General features: G+C 33.3%; 1 protein-coding gene and 1 non-coding gene across 5 annotated transcripts; both read left to right on the top strand.

Annotated features, from left to right (window-relative positions):
* The first annotated feature begins 953 nt into the window (after window positions 1–953).
* Window positions 954–1,060, top strand: LOC120579827 (small nucleolar RNA R71). The gene has a single exon (XR_005645570.1). It is a non-coding gene; the product is annotated as a small nucleolar RNA R71 (small nucleolar RNA).
* Window positions 1,061–7,317: 6,257 nt separating this feature from the next.
* Window positions 7,318–18,989, top strand: LOC25488704 (putative disease resistance RPP13-like protein 1). 4 transcript variants are annotated; one of them, XM_039832225.1, is made up of 6 exons: window positions 7,318–7,466; window positions 7,601–7,660; window positions 9,053–9,098; window positions 9,326–9,382; window positions 14,701–18,612; window positions 18,690–18,989. In XM_039832225.1, exon 5 carries the CDS (start codon window positions 14,730–14,732, stop codon window positions 18,141–18,143), a length of 3,414 nt encoding a protein of 1,137 aa, XP_039688159.1. In that variant the 5' UTR covers window positions 7,318–7,466; window positions 7,601–7,660; window positions 9,053–9,098; window positions 9,326–9,382; window positions 14,701–14,729; the 3' UTR covers window positions 18,144–18,612; window positions 18,690–18,989. The 4 variants fall into 4 exon arrangements, with proteins under 4 accessions (XP_039688159.1, XP_039688161.1, XP_039688162.1 ...); XM_039832227.1 differs by having other exon boundaries at window positions 9,053–9,217; XM_039832226.1 differs by lacking the exon at window positions 7,601–7,660 and adding an exon at window positions 7,661–7,735 and having other exon boundaries at window positions 7,340–7,466.
* The last annotated feature ends 218 nt before the right edge of the window (window positions 18,990–19,207 follow it).

Genomic DNA, 19,207 nt, shown 5'->3' with positions numbered 1-19,207 from the left:
TGTTAAAGAGTTTAGTGAATTGAGCCTCCAAGTTGAGCTTAGTAAGCCTTAAGGGTGTTAGGGCTTTGTTCTTATCAAGCGGTTTCTCACGGTTTATCACACCATTCTTACCTAGACACCTGACACTCTCCCTCTTGACATTTTTAGCCTTAGTAACAGTCTCTTCTATCTTGCTACCCCTTAGAAAAATAGCGTTGACATGGGCTTTGGGGTTTGTTTCAGGTTGACCGGGAAAGACTCCCGGTGTTTGAGAAGAGGTGGCTACTTGTTGGGCCACTTGGGAGATTTGAGTCTCAAGCATTTTGGTGTGTGTGGCGATGGAATCAACCTTGGTATTGAGCTTGGAGAGAGAGTCGTTCAGAGATCCTGTTTGGTTTTTTAACTCTTGAAGTTGTTTATTTTGATTCATCATGCAATTTTCCAACATTATTTCCAAACTAGATTTCTGAGCTACTCTCTGGTTGTTTGTATAGCTAGGTGGTGCTGTTTGCCCATAGGAACCTTGAGGATTTTTGTAAAAATTTTGATTTGGCCTCATTCCTTGGTTGTATTGAGCGTAATTTAGTTGCTCAATATTGGCAGCACTACCTAACTGACAATCAACACCTGTATGACCAGTTATACCACAAACTTCACAAGTAGGGGATGCAGGAGAAGGTGGGGCAGCATTAACATTAAGTTTTTCAATTTTTTGTGTTAATGCCTCAACCTTAGCAGCAAGGTTGTTATATTCAGAGACTTCGTATATACCTGCCTCTTTCTTAGAGGGAGTAGGAGTGGTGACGGCTCTTTCGTTGGTCCATTGATAGTGATTTTGAGCCATGTCCTCAATCAAAGCGTAAGCCTCCGTGTAGTTTTTGTTCATTAGAGCTCCACCTGCAGCTGCATCAACAGACATTTTAGTGGTATAAGTCAAGCCATTATAAAATGTGTGGACTATAAGCCACTTCTCTAGGCCATGGTGGGGACAAAGTCTGAGCATTTCCTTGAAACGCTCCCACGCCTCATAGAGAGATTCCCCATCTTTTTGATTGAAACGCGTAATTTGGTCTCTAAGCTTAGCTGTTTTAGATGGGGGAAAGAATCGGGCGAGGAATGCTCGCCTCATATCGTCCCATGAAGTAATGGAACCGACTTCTAGGGAATGGAACCAAGCGCTAGCTCTATCCCTTAAGGAAAAGGGAAAGAGATGAAGTCTTACGGCTTCTTGGTTCTCTTTAATGGTGCCATTGAGTCTAAGGAAGGAAGAAATATGGAGATTTGGATCCTCGGTGGGTGATCCAGAAAACTGGTTTTGCTGCACTAAATTGAGTAGTGCAGGCTTGATTTCGAAGTTATTACCCGCAACCGTTGGGTACACGATAATAGCTTGTGGCTCTTCCGTTGAAGGAGTAGCATACTCTTTGAGAGTACGTTCAGCCATAGCGGTATTATTTTGTGCCTCTCTCTTTTTCTTATGCAAAAACCTTTCGATCTCAGGAATAAATTCTCCGAGACTTTTACTTCTTCGCATAAGAAACCGAGAACCCAAAAAGTTAGTGGTAAAAACAAAAAGAAAGAAAAGTAGGAGAGAAGAGGAAGAGAAAAGAGAAGAGAGTTCTAATCACAAAGAAAGAATTAATTAAATTAGTTTACTCCCCGGCAGCGGCGCCAAAAACTTGATGGGATAAAACCGCAAGTGCACGGTCTTACCGAAGTAGTATAAAAGAGTATCGTTCCGACAGGGAGTAGTTTAATTTAGTTAACCTTTAGAGATGATTAGAAGAGAGAAGAAGTTGTAAATTGGGGGTTTTAAACGGTTAAAAGCAATATAATAAAAGAGCCTTGGGATCGTTGATTTCATCTAAATAACAAGTCCTTCTCAAACCAAAACCATAAGCTTATAATGTTATGTTAGACCTAATTTCTCAAGACAGTTTCTCTTAAGTTCCTCTAGCAACCAAGCCTATTTCGCTGACTTGATTACTATTGGATTTTGGTTCCTCTAACAACCAAGCCTATTTCGCTGACTTGATTGTTATTAGTTCCCTTGAAGATCGAAACTATATGTCTCAAAGATTGCAAAGCCTATTTCGCTGACTTTGCAATCCTTGTCTGAATTCACTTGTTCGAATATCAAAGCTCCACTTTCGTTTTATGAATTGATATTTGGAATAATGGACGAACAATTATCAAACCCTCCACTTTCGTTTCCACAGTTTGATAATGGTTAATCCATGTTAAGACGGTGAATTCAGATAAGAAATTAGGGTTACATAAGATTAAGGCTTAGGGCTTGGTTTGATTAGGATTATGTCATTTAGACTTATCCAACAATCCCAAGACAAGAAGAAGTCTACTCACTCATGTTCATCGTAGACATGGGGGAGAAGAGAGAAAGCATGAAAGTAAAAGACAATAAAATAAAGGAAAGGAAAAGAACTTTATTTAGAAAAGCAAATGTCACTTATTGTATTCCAAGTAAAGATGAATATTAGTGATGGCTAGCTACTCTATTTATAGTACACAATTGACTTAAAATCTAAGCAAGTATATTCCTAGAATATTCCTCGGTAGATTGTGCGCCAAAATAGAATAGCTTGGAGTCAAAGCAAAAGCAGCAAAAGGCATCTGGAGGGTGGCACGGCCGTGCCAAGGCTAGCACGGGCCGTGCCAAGCTTCTGACTTGTGGGAGATATATTTTGTTTCCCAATCTTCATGTTTTTGTGTCAAATCTGCTCCAAATCCCTTTCTTTTGCTCCAAGACTCTCTCCATCCAATATTCTTCCCTGAAATATAATAAATTGCATTTTAAAGTAAACTATCCTAAAAAGGAAATAATACTAATATAAAATTATATAAAATCTAATTAAAACTAAACTAAAAAGCATATTAAAATAACATATAAATGACTCATCAATCATGTTGATAGTTTGTCGGATTTACTTATATGGCAAATTTCAATTGTCGAAATTCCGGTTCTTACTTCGTTCTTAGTTCAATTAGGTCTCGAAATGGTTTTATTTGATATTTTGTCGGATTTACTTATATGGCAAATTTCGACCAAGATTTTTGTTATAATTCAATCTGATATAATATCCCTTTATATACCTAGTCAAAATGGAATGATATTTAGACTCTGATTAACTCCAGCTTCTGACAATTCTTCGTACGCTTTATGGCGTCTGCTTATGATAGTTCCTCTGACGCTCTATGTCTTCGTATGCTGTCTTCGTCAGAGGAATATCCTTCGATATTGACTTGGTTTCTGAAGGGATGGTCGGTCATATTGACTTGTAACAAAAATTACGATTGCTGAAATTCCAGTTCTTACTTCTTCCTCAGCTCAATTAGGTCGCATACAATGGTCGAAATTGTTTTACTTGATATCGTTTGTTGGTTGGGTCCAATTTGATCGTCGTATAAATATCCTTTCATTTTGGCTAGGTTTCTAAAGGGATAGTTTGTCAGATTGACTTATACCGAAAATCCTGATCTCCGGAATTCCAGTTCCTACTTCGTCCTTAGCACAATTAGATTATATCCTATGACAAGGGATTTACTGGGATTAAATAAGTTTTTGATCCTTATAAAATTTTCAAATTTCAACTTTTAGTCATTGTAAAGTTTTTCATCATTTTTGGTTCATAAAAAATTCTCTGTCACGATTTTCGGTTATTTTCACATTATTGGTCTTGAACAAACTTATGTGGATCACTAAGGGTAGAAACTACTTTTTTTTTTGTACTTTTTTTTTTTGTACTATAAACATTTTCCTTAAAAAGAATAACAAATATTTTATAACGTTATAATGTAATACTGTATATACTATATAATATAATAACCATGAATTGAATGTTGATTAAATTATCATTAAAAAAAATACTAAACCAGCATGCGCACTATAAATGTTAGCATTTGCAATATTAGTTTGTAAAAAAAAAAGCCTTTGCAATATTTGTATATTATTGCGTATTTGCAAGATAAAGTCGGTGTTTATGTGAGGAAAAAATGTCACACGTTCAAGTTTGATAAAAAGCTTATTTTTGTAAAAAAAATTTCCTTTTGACGTAAGTCAATCTAACAAACTTTCACTTTAGAAACCTAGTCAAAAATGGCATTCCTCCTCCGACGAAGACGGACTTAATTGACTAACGGTCAGTTTGATATGATCTAAATGAATTAAGAACGAAGTAAGAATTAAAATTTCGGCAATTGAAATATTTCATATAAGTTAATCCGACAAACTATTCCTTGAGAAAAGTAGTCAACTTGGTCGAAATCTTTTATATAAATTTTTAATATCACACAAACCCTTAGGTCGTTATTATAAGCAAAAATTTACATTTTAAATTCATTTAATTTAATAAATAATGTATATGGTCTTTATTAAATACCACATACAACAATTATTAAATGAACCTAAAATATGAATTTTTGCTTATAATAGTTATCGAAGGGTGTATATAGCTGCGAGCATTTGATGTAATATATTGCATTAATCATAGGACTCTTTTATTGCTTAATTAATATATTGAATTAATCATATGAATCTTTTATTACCTTTTACGGTTAATAATAATCAAATTCCGTACGTATACAATAGAATTAGTGGTACAGTTGGTTTGATTAGTGTCTGTTGATGAAAAAAATTGTCGCCAGTTTGATACTCATCGCCTGTGTTGTATGAGTTTTTTTATTTTTATTTGTTTTTACTACTTCATCTTCAACCTTCAGATGGGTCAAAACGACCCAGTCAAAAATCCTCGCGACCCGGAATAGAAAAACTATAACATGCCATTATAGAAAACTCAATTTTAACCTAGAATCATGAATCAAATAACAATTCCTTGTGATTTCAAGCAATTTTCTGTATCTTTAAACACTCAAAACTGAAATATTTTTGTTTTCCAACAGAATACCCAACCTCAATCATGGGAAATAAAACTCTTTTAATTTATAAATGGTTATTTAAATAAATAAAAATTGACTTGTTGCGGTGGTTGTTGTTGTTTAATGAATATTGATGATACCGATGATGGTGGTGGTAGTAACTTGTGGGAAGGTGATGTTGGTCATGTAGTAACAAGGATGACTATCAGAAAAAATAGTTTTTACCCGTGCCATGGGCACTATTGTTGTGATGATGGTGCTGAAAAGAGATGCAGGGAAATCAGAACAAGGAGAGAATAAAGAAGAAAGAAAAGAATAATTAAAGGTAGTAACTTATTTTGTTTTTTAAATAATAATAACAAAAAAAAAGGGGACATGCCAATTTCGTAAATAAAAAAACTCGAGTGGAATATTTATAATTAGCTTAGGTGGGTCAAAAGTATAAATAGCAAAAATAATATAAAACTATTAAAACTAGTGGTGACCTGTAATTGCAGGTTTTTTCTCCCCTCCCACGCTAGCCTGAGCCTCGACTTTTATTGAAAACACCTTGCAATTTCATTGTGATTGATCTCTCTTTTTGCATATGCGCATGTGCTACTGTCTGCTTATTTACTTTTCTTTTGACAAAATGCATTTTTCATTAAATATTACTCCATGACACTTTTTAAACATTTAATGAGTGGTAAGATTTTATGAAAGTTTGTGTATTTATTGTATTGGAAATTAAAGTATTTACTTTTTCTAAGCATTGTATTGTTTTAAAATATCAATCGAAAGGTTCCAACTTCAAATCAAACCCACCAACTGAATTGAGAGTTGATTTTGAGTTGTGATTGGATTTTAGAGCTGTTATTGAACTTGCTTTGAGTGGGTTCGAATGAGAGAGAATGGGGATGAGATGAGTTAGAAGGAAGGAATGGGTTTTAGAGGGATAGAAAGAGACTTGGTTGGAAAGATGGACAAAGGGACTGAGAGAGATGATTTCTAGGTTTTTTTTTTGTTTTCTGGGTTTTTTTGTTTGAATGTTATGAAGATGATTATGAATATGATGAAGAATACTTGTTTAAATTATGCCCCTAGTTGGGTTTCTTTTTTGCTATGTAATATTTAAGAACATGGAATGTATGACTTATGATTTGTTAATGCTCCAAAGTTGAGTTGTTAATGCCCTCAAGGAAATGTAAAAAATGTTCTTGCTGAGAATTCTAGAAATGTTGTGCAAGGAAATGCAGAAAATGTTGTTGCTGAAAATGCTCAAAATGTTGTCAATGTTGTTTCAAATGAAGTAGTGCATGGACATGTCTGACTCTTAAAGTTTAAGGATCGATTTGCTAGTAAGTGTAATAATTTAGGGACTGATTTGATTGAATTTGTAATAATTTAGGGACTGATTTGATTGAAAATGTTGTTGCAGGGTGTTACCACAAAGAGGTATGACATTAGAGGACCAATTGTTTCAAATGAGAGGCATAAACAAACACCAATGAGGGGTCCTGCACCAGCATATCCAACTACTCCTGGCGTTATTAGAGTACCATATCCAAGTTATGGTTTATTCGGTTCGACTCAACCTAAATTCATGAAGTTTATCCCAACCCCCGAATTTTCAAAGAAGTGATGCTTGATGGAAACATATTTAAAATATGCTTTTGGAAATGTAATATTTAGACTTGTTTGAATTATGCCCCATATATAGTTGGATTTCTTTTTACCTATGTAATATTTAAGACTTATGACTTGTTAATGCTCCATAGTTGGGTTGACTTAAGATTTATGACTTATTTGGTGGTATTTTCAAGGATGAAGTTGTGTCTTCTGAATTTTTTAATTTGTTCTGCACATATATCCTTCAATGACTTTTTTGATGGTTTTTTTAATATACTGTAGGGATCTATTTGATAGTTAACATGGACTAAATTGCATAGCATTTTCTGCAAATCAATCAATTTTGTCATTGGAAATTTTGATCATTATCGACCAAATTAGTCCCTGCTTATATATGTGGCATCTGACATGACAACCCATGTAAAAGATTAACGACCACATCAACACCTTTAACATCCCAATTAAACGGAGGGACTAAATTAATTGACATATGGCAAATTTAAAGATAAAATAGCCATTTCGATAAATTGGGGAACAATTTTGTTAGCTATTCACTCAAAAAAAAAAAAAATTATACAACCACTTTTGTACAACATTTTAACAACTTTTTATCTCATACTCACATTATACCCTTATCCTCTCTCTTCCTTTCTCTCTCCATTGTTTTTAACTAATAAAAAAAGAAAAAAAAATGTTATTAAAAAAGTTGTCTCAATTAAATGTTCAAATATCACTATTCATAAAAAAAAATATCCACCTTCGTATTTCCTTGCAAGTGATGGGAAAGTGGGATCCTTTTGAGTGGAAAGATGCGTAATATGTTTCAATCATACAAAAAGGTACATCATCTCATATTCTCATTCATTTTCTAACTTCTTACTCTTCCATACCAAACTTCATCTTTGATATCTTGTTCTGCTTCCTCTAAGTCTTTCCTTGAGAGATCTTTCAAGTTCTTTCACTTTCATTGTTCCACTCACTTTCAAGTAATTTCTCTCTTTAAATATTAGTACACACGTTTTTTACTCTTAATTTCCGTTGTTACTCAAATTTCATGTTGCCATATTTTATATTTCCTCTAAATCTTTCTCTAATTTTTTATACTCTCTTTCCTTGGCAGATCTCAGTTTAGTGTTATTTTTTGACAAAGATCTTAGTTTGTTTGTTCTCACACTTTCAGGTAATCTCTTCCTTGGTTACTAAAAGTTCATCTTTCAAATTACTGTATGTTATGTGATCCATCCAAGTTATACCTGTATGTATGTTTCTCTTAACAAAAAACTTATATTCAAGTTATGATAATGTTTTTTTTAAAGAAGTTAATTATGATAATGATCAATATATAATAGGTTTAATTACTCATTTGGTCCCTTAACTATTAAAAGTTTCGTTTTGGTCACTTAACTTATATTTTGGTTTCGTTTTGGTCCCTTAACTCTAATACATTCATCATAACATAAGGATCAAAAACAACAATTTTTTTTACAGAGACTAAAACCAAAACAAGGCATATTTGCAGGGACCAAAACTATATTTTAGCCTAGGAAAAAGAAGGAAAAAAAGGTACTTACCTTCATATTTCCTTGAAGTGATAGGAAGGATCCTTCTGTATGGAAAGAGAAAGCAATGTTTTTACAGGGGTTTTTTGGGAATTAGAAATTTGTTTTGAATATTTTAGGGTTAATTAAGTTTTTGGTCCTTATAAATATCTACAGTTTTGTTTTTAGTCCCTATAAAAATAAATCACACTTTTTAGTCCTTACAAAATTTTCCGTTAGTGTTTTTAGTCCCTGTTAAATTAAAATTTGTTTAATTATGCTTAAAATTTTAAATTTTTAAATGATTTTTTACATACTTGTTTAAAACATTGTAAAAGGTTCTGCCACAATAAATTAGCTCAAAGTGTTATTTTTAGGTCCAAATTTTCGTTAGTTTTATCTTGAATTTTTGGCGTTTTAAAAAAATTATATTTAATTCATTATATGTTAAAAAATTCTAATTTTTTATAAAAGAGATTATTATAATGTTCTTAACATGTCTGTTAAAAATCATTTAAAAATATAAAAGTTTAAGTATAATTAAACAAATTTCAATTTAATAGGGACCAACTCATACTTTTAGTCATTGTAAAATTAAAATTTGCTTAATTGTGCTTAAACTTTTAAATTTGTAACATATTTTTCACATACTTACTTAGAATATTATACAAAGTTCCCCCGCAAAAAAGTAACTTAAAATTTTATTATTAGGTCTAAATTTTCATTAATATAATCTTGAAAATTTGACTTTTAGAAAAATTAATATTTAATTCATTACATGTTAAAAAACTAATTTTTTTTTTTTATAAGAGAGTGTCTTACGATGTTATGAACATGTATGTAAAAAATCTTTCAAAAATTTAGAAGTTTAAGCATAATTAAACAAATTTTAATTTAGCAGGGACTAAAAATAATAACAGAAAATTTTGTAGGAACTAAAAAGTGTGATTTATTTTGATAGGACTAAAAACAAAACTGCAGATATTTATAACGATATGAAACTTAATTAACCCAATGTTTTATTGCCCACGCAGTTCGCGAGGAGCGTTCACTTCTATCAGTTGATAACAAAGTCAACAGGTACATCATTTCATCTCATTCATTTTCTACATCTTACTTTCTCTTCCATAATACCAAACTTCATCTTTCATATCTTGCTGTGCTTCCTCTAACTCTTTCTTTGTTCTACCCACTTTCAAGTAATCTCTCTCTCTTTAAATCTTAGTAAACTTCCGTTGTTGTTACTCAAATTTCATATTTCACATTTATTTTTATTGCCTCTAAATCTTTCTATATTTCCTTGTCAGATCTCAGTTTTTGTTTTTGTCACAAAGATCTCAATTTGTTTGTTCTCACACTTTCAGGTAATTTTAGTATTATATGCAGTTCAATTGGACTCTGCTTATGCAAAATATTAGTATTAATAATTTTTTCATTTACTAAATTAAAAGAAAATAATAATAAATTGCCCTGAATTAATAAATCTTTAGTTTATTTTGGAACTCTAAATTTCATGTAAATTGAATGCATGCTTTAAGTATTTGACAATGATATTCCAGATTTTTTATAAAAGTGTCTAGAATATTTTTTTTCTTCGTATTTTATAAAAAATATGAATTTTTTTAGGCTTAATACATGTTTTGGTTCCTTAACTTATTTTTGAATTTCATTTTGGTCCCTTAACTTTAAACCGTCTTAATTTGGTCTCATACCTTTGCCTCCGTTTACCTAAGTGGTCCCTTCTGTTAAAAAAACTAACAGAAGGAACCACTTAGGTAAACGGAGGCAAAGTTATGGGACTAAATTGAAATGATTTAAAGTTAAGGGACCAAAGCATGTATTAAGCCTTAAATAAATTATACTAAGAGGATATTTGTCAAAGATACATATTTTTATTGAAGAAAAAAATAATATTACAAAGCATGAAAAAAGCCCAATAAATAAAATGGTTGAACAGTGTTGGAAATAATAAATGCAAGATAAAATAATAAATAATAAATATATTACAACATCAACAAAACTCGTAAAATAGTGTGAGAATATAGGAAATTTTTCCATGACAATATAGGAGGTTAACAAAATAAATTATGTTAAAATTAAATTAGAAAGTAATGAAAACTTTGGTAAAATAAAAAGTAATAAAAACAAGCAAATCTCTAAAAAAAAAAAAAGTAATAAAAAAAAACAAATCCCTAAAAAAAACAAATAAAATATTTGGACTATAAAATTAAAGTAGATATGAATTATTTGTTGAGATGTTTATGTCAATAGAAAAATGAGTTTTCTAAAAATAAAACATAAATGTTAATTTCATTGGAACACCAACAAAATAAAAATTCATAGGGAGGTAGTTCTATTGCATCAAATAGATCTATTATGAGATAAAAATAAATGAACATCATAATATTATTTTTAGTAAATAATGTATAACTTATTTTTTATAGATTAGAAAAATGATTTTGACATTCTATAATTTAGAGATTATTTTTTAGAGACTTTATTAAAAAGTATAATCAATTTTGTGTTTATTTTTTAGAATAACAATCACTTCTTTGAAAAAAATATATGTTAATTTGATACAAGGGTTAAGGATTAATTACTCATTTGGTCCCTTAACTTATTTTTTGGTTTCGTTTTGGTCCCTTAACTATTAAAAGTTTCGTTTTGGTCCCTTAACTTACTTTTTGGTTTCGTTTTGGTCCCTTAACTATTAAAAGTTTCGTTTTGGTCCCTTAATTTATTTTTTGGTTTTGTTTTGGTCCCTTAACTCTTCCTTCGTCAACCACTTTGGTCCTTTATGCTAGGATGAATGTATTAGAGTTAAGGGACCAAAACGAAACCAAAAAATAAGTTAATGGACCAAAACAAAACCAAAAAATAAGTTAAGGGACCAAAACGAAACAAAAAAATAAGTTAAGGGACCAAAACGAAACATTTAATAGTGAAGGGACCAAAACGAAACCAAAAAATAAGTTAATGGACCAAAACGAAACTTTTAATAGTTAAGGGACCAAAATGAAACAAAAAAATAAGTTAAGGGACCAAAGCATTTATTAAGCTGGGCTTAATAAATGCTTTGGTCCCTTATTTTTGAATTTCATTTTGGTCCCTTAACTTTAAACCGTCTCAATTTGGCCCCATAACTTTACCTCCGTTTACCTAAGTGGTCCATTCTGTTAGTTTTTTTAACAGAAGGGACCACTTAGGTAAACGGAGGTAAAGTTATGGGACTAAATTGAGACGGTTTAAAGTTAAGTGACCAAAATGAAATTCAAAAATAAGTTAAGGGACCAAAGCATGTATTAAGCCATTTTTTTTATATATTTTTGGCTTAAAAAAAATCAGGTGTTATTCATTCACCGTAGGCTACAATAAACCTACATGATCCAACGGTTCCTATTTAAAAAATAGTCAAACAGTTAAATGTAACGGATATGACCAAAAGAGGTAACGGTAAAAGACATAAGAGACCAAATTGAGACACTTTATAGTTAGTGGACCAAAATGAAATCCGAAAATAAGTTAATGGACCAAAGCATGTATTAAGCCCATAATAATTGATAAAGTTAATTGTAGGTAAAATTATTATTTTCTTTATTCCATTTTTTTTATGAGGCTAAAATGGAATATATTACCAAAAAAAAAAAAATGTCTTACCTAGCACAAGGTGTGCCAAGGAAAACATGAAAAGTATGAACAATATTTACAAAGGGGGAAAAGAAAAAACAACAAAAAACAAACAAAAGAAATATCTGCTAGCCATAACCCAGCATTGCGAGAGGATTAAGCCACCAACCATGGTAATTGAGAGATAAATGAACAAATTTCATCTTCAACCAGGAGAAGGAAAGTAACTTTATTTTGTCCACCAAACGCAAAATCGAGCATTTCTTTACATTTGAAAATCATTTTATTTCTTTCTTTCCACAATTCCCACACAATAGCAAACCAAATGACATTCAAAAGTGATTGCCGCATTTGAGGTCCCCCACCACCAAAGTTGAACTGAGTAAAATGCTCTGATGGCAAGAACGGTGCGACCGTAGAAAGGCGAATCCATCGGAGAATAAGATTCCAAACCGACCCAAAAAACGAGCAATGTAAAAATAAATAATTGACGGTTTCTAGAGAGCTCTTTATTCCATTTAATGTTTTTTGTAAAGTAGTCTGTGACTAAAAATTTATTTTTTTAAGGTGAATCAGTACGATTGCTGAGATTTTAACCCTGACTCTGCATATATTATCCAATATTTCTATCAAAGTTAAGTTTACAAGGACTAATCTTTCTTAATTTTTTTTTTTAATACGTTGATTTTAAACACATTCTATTTATTTTTTATATTTGGTCTCTGTATAAAAATTTTGCTAGTTTCGTCGTTGAATTTAATGGGAGTTCTAACACACAATCCAACACATATCTACAATTTAAATCTACTTCTACGTTTTTTTAGGCAAATCCACTTCAACTTTAAATTAAATTAAATTGTTTAAAATTTAGATAATAATTTGAGGAATGGATATGTTAACCGCGGTAACCCGAACAAGTGATCAAACTAAAGAAAGTTTTTGCCTAACGCATCTGGAGCAACGAAAGTGATGCCTAGCCAATGAAAGAGATGATACCAGACGCTGCAAAAAGTAGTGCAACCAAGAAACAAATGACACATCCAATGTCGTCGTTTTGAAGAACACGACGCTGCTGAAGGTTATCTTTCGTCGGTAGCCGGTTACGGAGTAATCTCCAAGCAAAAATTGATACCTTTAACGGGGCATTCTTAAGCCAAACGTCCTCTAGCAAACCCCTTGTTGTAGGTTCAGTTGTTGTTGTGAGAACAATATAAGTTCCCTTAACGGAATAACCATTAACGGGATCAAGAAGCCACCTCCACCTGTCAGGTAAATGGTCCTGCAAAATAATGTCATGTAACAGGACAGAACACTCCCTAACATACTCCTCCTCTCAAGCGAAAAGGCGCCTCCTCCACACCTAGGCACCCCCTCCATCTTCCCAACCCGCCTCGCCATATCCTCTACTGACACCCATCTATCTACTGGTAGATCAAAGAGGCGAGGAAATCTCACCCGTAATGGAACACCGCCCAACTAGACCCTAGTTATCCGTCCAAAAGTAAGCGGTATCTCCTCCGCCCACCACACGACGAACATTATTATCAAACCAACTTCCATCCCCCAACCCTACACCGCCGCGAATGTGTGAAAGCATCCGCCACCATAAAGAACAATCACGCCCCTCCTCCTTCAGGATCCCCCCTTCCTCCTCGTACCTAGCCTTCAAGACTCGATACCACAACCCCTCCTTGTCAACCAACATCCTCCAACTCCACTTCCCTAGTAAAGCTAAATTAAATTCATGCAACTTCCTCACGCCTAAACCTCCATCCTCCTTAGGTAAACAAACCGAGTCCCAGTCAACCCAAGCAATTTTCCTAAAATCCTCACCACCCTCCAAGAGATTTTAGAATTATAATTATGCGCACGAAAGCTGGCGGTTATAAGTTTAAAATCCAGTAACGGACGCGCGCGAAAATCGACGGTACCTTTAAATTGATTTTCTACTAAAAATTACTATTTTCAAGTAAGAATTAATTATTTTTTCAAAAATAGGACTTCGAAGTTGTAATTCATACCACACGAAAGCGGTCAAGTACAAGATTCGACTTCTGGCACCGCGTCTGTTAGAGTTAGCGGTATCTTTAAGTTAACTATTTCCCGCAAAGAAAATTATCTTATTTTAATTATAAAAGTATTTTTTTGGGAGTATCAACGGTCGACGAGAACTACATTTTGGTCTCTTGTTATCATTATTAAATTAAATTCAATACTTTATTTTTACGCACAAAACTAAATTGTTTTGAATTAGCCTTAAATAAACAAAGAAACAAAAGAAATCGATACTTGTGAGTTGGTCTCTGTGAATTCGACAACCTTTTGAACTAAAACCGATATAGCTGTACAAACCTTTTGTTTATAAAATCAATACCAACAAAATTTGTTATTAATTACACTTTAGAAAACAAATTACCAGCAAATTGACAATACTAAGCTTCTACTTTAAACTATTAACCCTTGTACTCTTTTAGACTTTAGAAAACAAATTACCAATACTAACATTCTAATTTGTTATTAAATTACACTTTAAAAAAATCAACTCTTACATATTCTCATTCATTCTAATCACTTGGTTGGACATTGTGTTTATTGGATACAATGAACCAAGAGCACAAAATATATTAGAAAAATTCAAAAAACTAATTAAATGTCCTGAATTAATAATTTTGGCATATGAAGTTCGATTGGACTGTGGTTATGCAAGAATTATTGTGTATAAGCAAACAGAGAAATCGCTCATACTCTAATAAAAAATTTGATTTCTAAAAACAACAATGATAAAGAAATATAAAAGTCACAAATGATTTAGTTACAGTAACAAGTGATCTTTATTCGTTGCTTGCAATGAAGATAGTATATGCAAATATAGTTGTTATTATAACTGCATAATGTGTCATTAATTGAACAATCCATTATTTTGAATTTATTAGAACTCTACACTTTGTGTAAAATGTATGTTTTAAGTGTTTGACATTGAAATTCCAACTTTGTATAGAAAGATAGTTCTTGTTCTATTTTGCTTAACAGAAGATAACATATTATCGTTTTGCAGTGAACCTCTTGGGATTTGACTACAATATCATGGCAGAGCTGATTGCTGGAGCATTTCTTTCGTCATTCTTTCAAGTCACTCTTGATAGGATTGCCTCAAGAGATTTCAAAGACCTCTTCAATAAAAAGTTGATTAACAAACTTGAAATCACACTGAATTCTATCAATCAATTGTTGGATGATGCAGAGACAAAGAAGTACCAGAACCAAAATGTTAAGAATTGGCTCGATCGTCTTAAACACGAGGTGTATGAAGTCGATCAGTTGTTAGATGAGTTTGATACACATGTACAACGAAAGAGCAAGGTTCAACACTTCATTTCAGCTTTCACTAATCGATTTGAATCTAGGATCAAGGATTTGCTAGACAATCTAAACATTCTTGCAGAGCAAAAGGATGTGTTAAGATTGACAGAAAGAAGTTATGAAAGTGCAGTTAGCCTGCAATCCTCAAAAAGATTGCCAACTGCATCATTGGTGGATGAATCTTGCATATATGGTAGAGAGGGTAACAAAGAAGAAATAATCAACTATTTGCTGTCATGCAAGGACAATGGCAAGCAAGTATCAACAATCAGCATAGTGGGTTTGGGTGGGATGGGGAAGACCACCCTTGCTCAACTTGTCTACAATGACCAGAGGATTGAGAAGCATTTTGAACTTAAAGCTTGGGTCCATGTCTCAAAATCTTTTGATGTTGTTGGACTCACGAAAACAATTCTCAGGTCATTCCGTTCTCCTGCAGACGGTGAAGACTTGGATCCACTCATTTGTCAACTACAAAAGACACTAACTGGAAAGAAATGTTTGCTTGTTCTAGATGATGTGTGGAATGGGAATGAGCAATGTTTGGAGCAATTACTACTTTCTTTTAACCCTGGATATTCAGGAAGTAAGATTATTGTGACAACACGTGACAAATATGTTGCATTTGTCATGAAATCTGACCATCAACTTCTTTTAAATCAATTGGAGGAGAAAGATTGTTGGAGTATATTTGTGAAACACGCTTTTCGAGAAAAAAATGTGTTTGAATATCCAAATCTTGAATCGATTGGCAAGAAGATTGTAGAGAAATGTGGAGGGTTGCCTCTAGCTGTGAAAACATTGGGGAATCTCCTGCAAAGAAAATTTTCTCAAGCTGAATGGTTTAAGATATTGGAGACCGATATGTGGCATGTATCGAAGGGTGGTGATGAAATTAACTCAGTATTGAGATTGAGTTACCATAATCTCCCTTCCAATCTAAAGCGTTGTTTTGCCTTTTGTTCAATATTTCCCAAGGGTTATGTATTTGAAAAAGATGAATTGATCAAGCTTTGGATGGCAGAAGGTTTGCTGAAATGTTGCGGAAGAGACAAAAGTGAAGAAGAGTTGGGTAATGAATTCTTGGATGATCTAGAGTCCATTTCATTTTTTCAACAACCACTAGATTATTTTGGTGATAAGAGATTATTCATGCATGATCTTGTCAATGATTTGGCAAAATCAGAGTCCCATGAGTTTTGCTTACAAATTGAGGGTGATAGTCTTCAATACATAACTGAAAGAACACGTCACATTTGTTGCGATCTTGATGTGAAAGAATGTGAGAGATTATTGAATCACATTTCTATGTTCAAGGGATTACGCAGTTTTTTGGCAGTACCAGGAGGCTATCGTAAAGACTATTTCATGACAAGCAACAATTTGCAACGTGATCTATTTTCGAAACTAAAATATTTGCGGATGTTGTCATTCTGTGGTTTTAAACTCAAAGAGCTATCAGGTGAGATAGGAAATCTAAAGCTTTTGCGATATCTAAACCTGACTGCATCATTAATTGAAAGGTTGCCTGACTCAATTTGTAAGCTGTACAAATTAGAGACACTAATACTGGAAGACTGTTTTGAATTGACTAAACTCCCTTCAAAATTTTACAAATTTGTGAGTTTACGCCATCTTCATCTTGAAGGCTGTAATATAAAGAAGATGCCAAAGAAGATAGGGAGGCTAAACCATCTTCAAACGCTGAGTGATTTTGTTGTGGGAGAACAGAGTGGGTCTGATATTAAGGAGTTGGGTAATCTCAATCATCTTCAAGGGGAACTTTGTATTTCAGGGATGGAACATGTCATCGATCCCGTGGATGCTGCAGGAGCAAATTTGAAAGATAAGAAACATGTAGAAGAATTAAATATGGAGTGGAGTTACAAATTCAACACCAATGGAAGAGAATCAGATGTCTTTGAGGCTCTTCAACCAAATAGCAGCTTGAAGAGGCTTATCATCTCACACTACAAAGGTAATAGGTTTGCAAATTGGATGAGGGGTTGTGATTTACCCAACTTAGTTTCAATTAGACTAAATCTCTGTGCTTTATGTTCCGAGTTGCCACCACTTGGACAACTCCCTTGTCTCAAAGAGATTTCAATTTCAGGCTGTGATAAAATAAGGATCATAGGGAAAGAATTTTATGGCAATAATTCCACAAATGTTCCATTCAGATCCCTTGAAATTCTGCATTTTGATTCGATGTCGGAATGGGAGGAATGGTCACATCTTGAAGGGTTTCCTTTGCTTAAAGAGCTTTCTATAAAAAAATGTCCCAAGTTGAAAAGGGCTCTGCCTCAACACCTTCCTTCTTTACAGAAACTGGAGATTAAAGATTGCAAGAAGTTGGAAGCATTAATTCCGAAGTGTGATAATATGATAGAGTTAGATATAAAGAGATGTGATAGAATTTTGGTAAATGAATTGCCGACAAATTTGAAAAGTTTATTCCTTTGTGATAATCAGTACACCGAGTTCTCCGTGGACCAAAATCTAATCAATATTCTCTTTCTTGAAGTGTTGAAGTTTGATTTCAGAGGCTGTGTAAACTGTCCCTCTTTGGATTTACGTTGCTATAATTCTCTTCGTGATCTTTCAATAAAAGGATGGCACTCCTCCTCCTTGCCTTTGGAACTACACTTGTTCACCAGTCTTAGTGCTCTGCGTCTGTACGATTGTCCAGAGCTGGAATCGTTTCCAATGGGTGGTTTGCCTTCCAACTTGTGCAGTCTTGGAATATACAATTGCCCAAAACTGATTGCTTTGAGAGAGCAGTGGGGTTTGTTCCAACTCAATTCTCTGAGAGCTTTCGGTGTTAGTGATGAGTTTGAAAACGTGGAGTCGTTCCCAGAGGAGAATCTGCTGCCACCAACTATTCACTTTCTCTGGTTCTCTAATTGTTCAAAGCTAAGAATAATGAACAAAAAGGGTTTTCTCCACCTCAAATCTCTCCAATATCTAGATATTATCAACTGCCCTAGTCTTGAGAGCTTGCCAGAGAAGGAGGCTCTACCCAACTCCCTTTATAGATTGTGGATTGAAGATTGTGGAATAATAAAGGAGAAGTATGAAAAGGAGGGAGGAGAGCGTTGGCATACAATTAGTCACATCCCTGGTGTGTTTATTGTATAATTGTTCAAAGCTAAGAAAAATGAACAACAAGGGTTTTCTCCACCTCAAATCTCTTAATTGGCTATGTATCACCTACTGTCCTAGTCTTGAGAGCTTGCCAGAGAAGGAGGATGTACCCAACTCCCTTTCTAGATTGCGGATTTATGATTGTGGAATAATAAAGGAGAAGTATGAAAAGGAGGGAGGAGAGTGTTGGCATACAATTAGTCACATCCCGAATGTGAGGATTGACCGAATTTGGCAGGAGAAATGAGATGTTGCCGCAGGAGTGAGAGCTTGCCAGAGAAGGAGGCCCTTTTTAGATTGTACATTAATAATTGTCAAATAATAAAGGAGAAGTATGAAAAGGAGGGAGGAGAGCGTTGGCATACAATTACTCACATCCCGAATGTGTGGATTAATTGATGAAATTAAGCAGGAATGAGATGTTATGGGTCCCACATTTGGTCAAATCTTTTTGGTTTGGAAGGTACGAACATATATTCTTAACCAAACTATTGAATCAAATCTTTTATTTCCCGTTTTTTATATTCTTCTTTTTTCCAGGCTAAGAGGATTTTGCGTTTGGGAATGGTGCAAAGAGCGGTGGCAATTTATTTTTGAGGGTATTCTGGTAAATGATGATTGTGGTATTTTACCCAAATGGAGTTCCCAACACATCTTTTTTCCTCTTCTGCTGAATTACAACCTATGTGCATCTTATTTCACAATCATTTGATGTATACTGTAATAAATAATCATAATCAGTCTTTATTTGAGTTCTTACAATTAAAACCAGTTTCCATCAGATGTCTTTTGAAAACAAGTGCAAAAAAATAAAATAAAAAATAACACTATGTTACGCAACGCAAGTACAAACTTTAAAGTTTTCTTATATTGCTCATTTGAATTATAAAATATATATTTTACTTTGAAAAATGCCTCTGCATGGCATAATAATTATAACGATTGAGACAGATATGCATAATATGTACCAGACATGCTCACAATGGTAATTGGTAAGTTAGGCTACACTTAAGCAGAGTAGATGAAAACCGGAAATTGGAAAAATGAAACATGAGGAT

The sequence above is a fragment of the Medicago truncatula genome, chromosome 3, assembly GCF_003473485.1.
Source record: "Medicago truncatula cultivar Jemalong A17 chromosome 3, MtrunA17r5.0-ANR, whole genome shotgun sequence".
NCBI classification, from domain to species: Eukaryota; Viridiplantae; Streptophyta; class Magnoliopsida; order Fabales; family Fabaceae; genus Medicago; species Medicago truncatula.
The sequence above is the reverse complement of the archived record's forward strand: the minus strand, read 5'-3'. Positions and strand labels throughout refer to the sequence as shown.

Excerpts from the sequence above, each read along its gene's own strand:
- LOC25488704 (XM_039832228.1), top strand. The coding sequence starts at position 14,730 with ATGGCAGAGCTGATTGCTGGAGCATTTCTTTCGTCATTCTTTCAAGTC.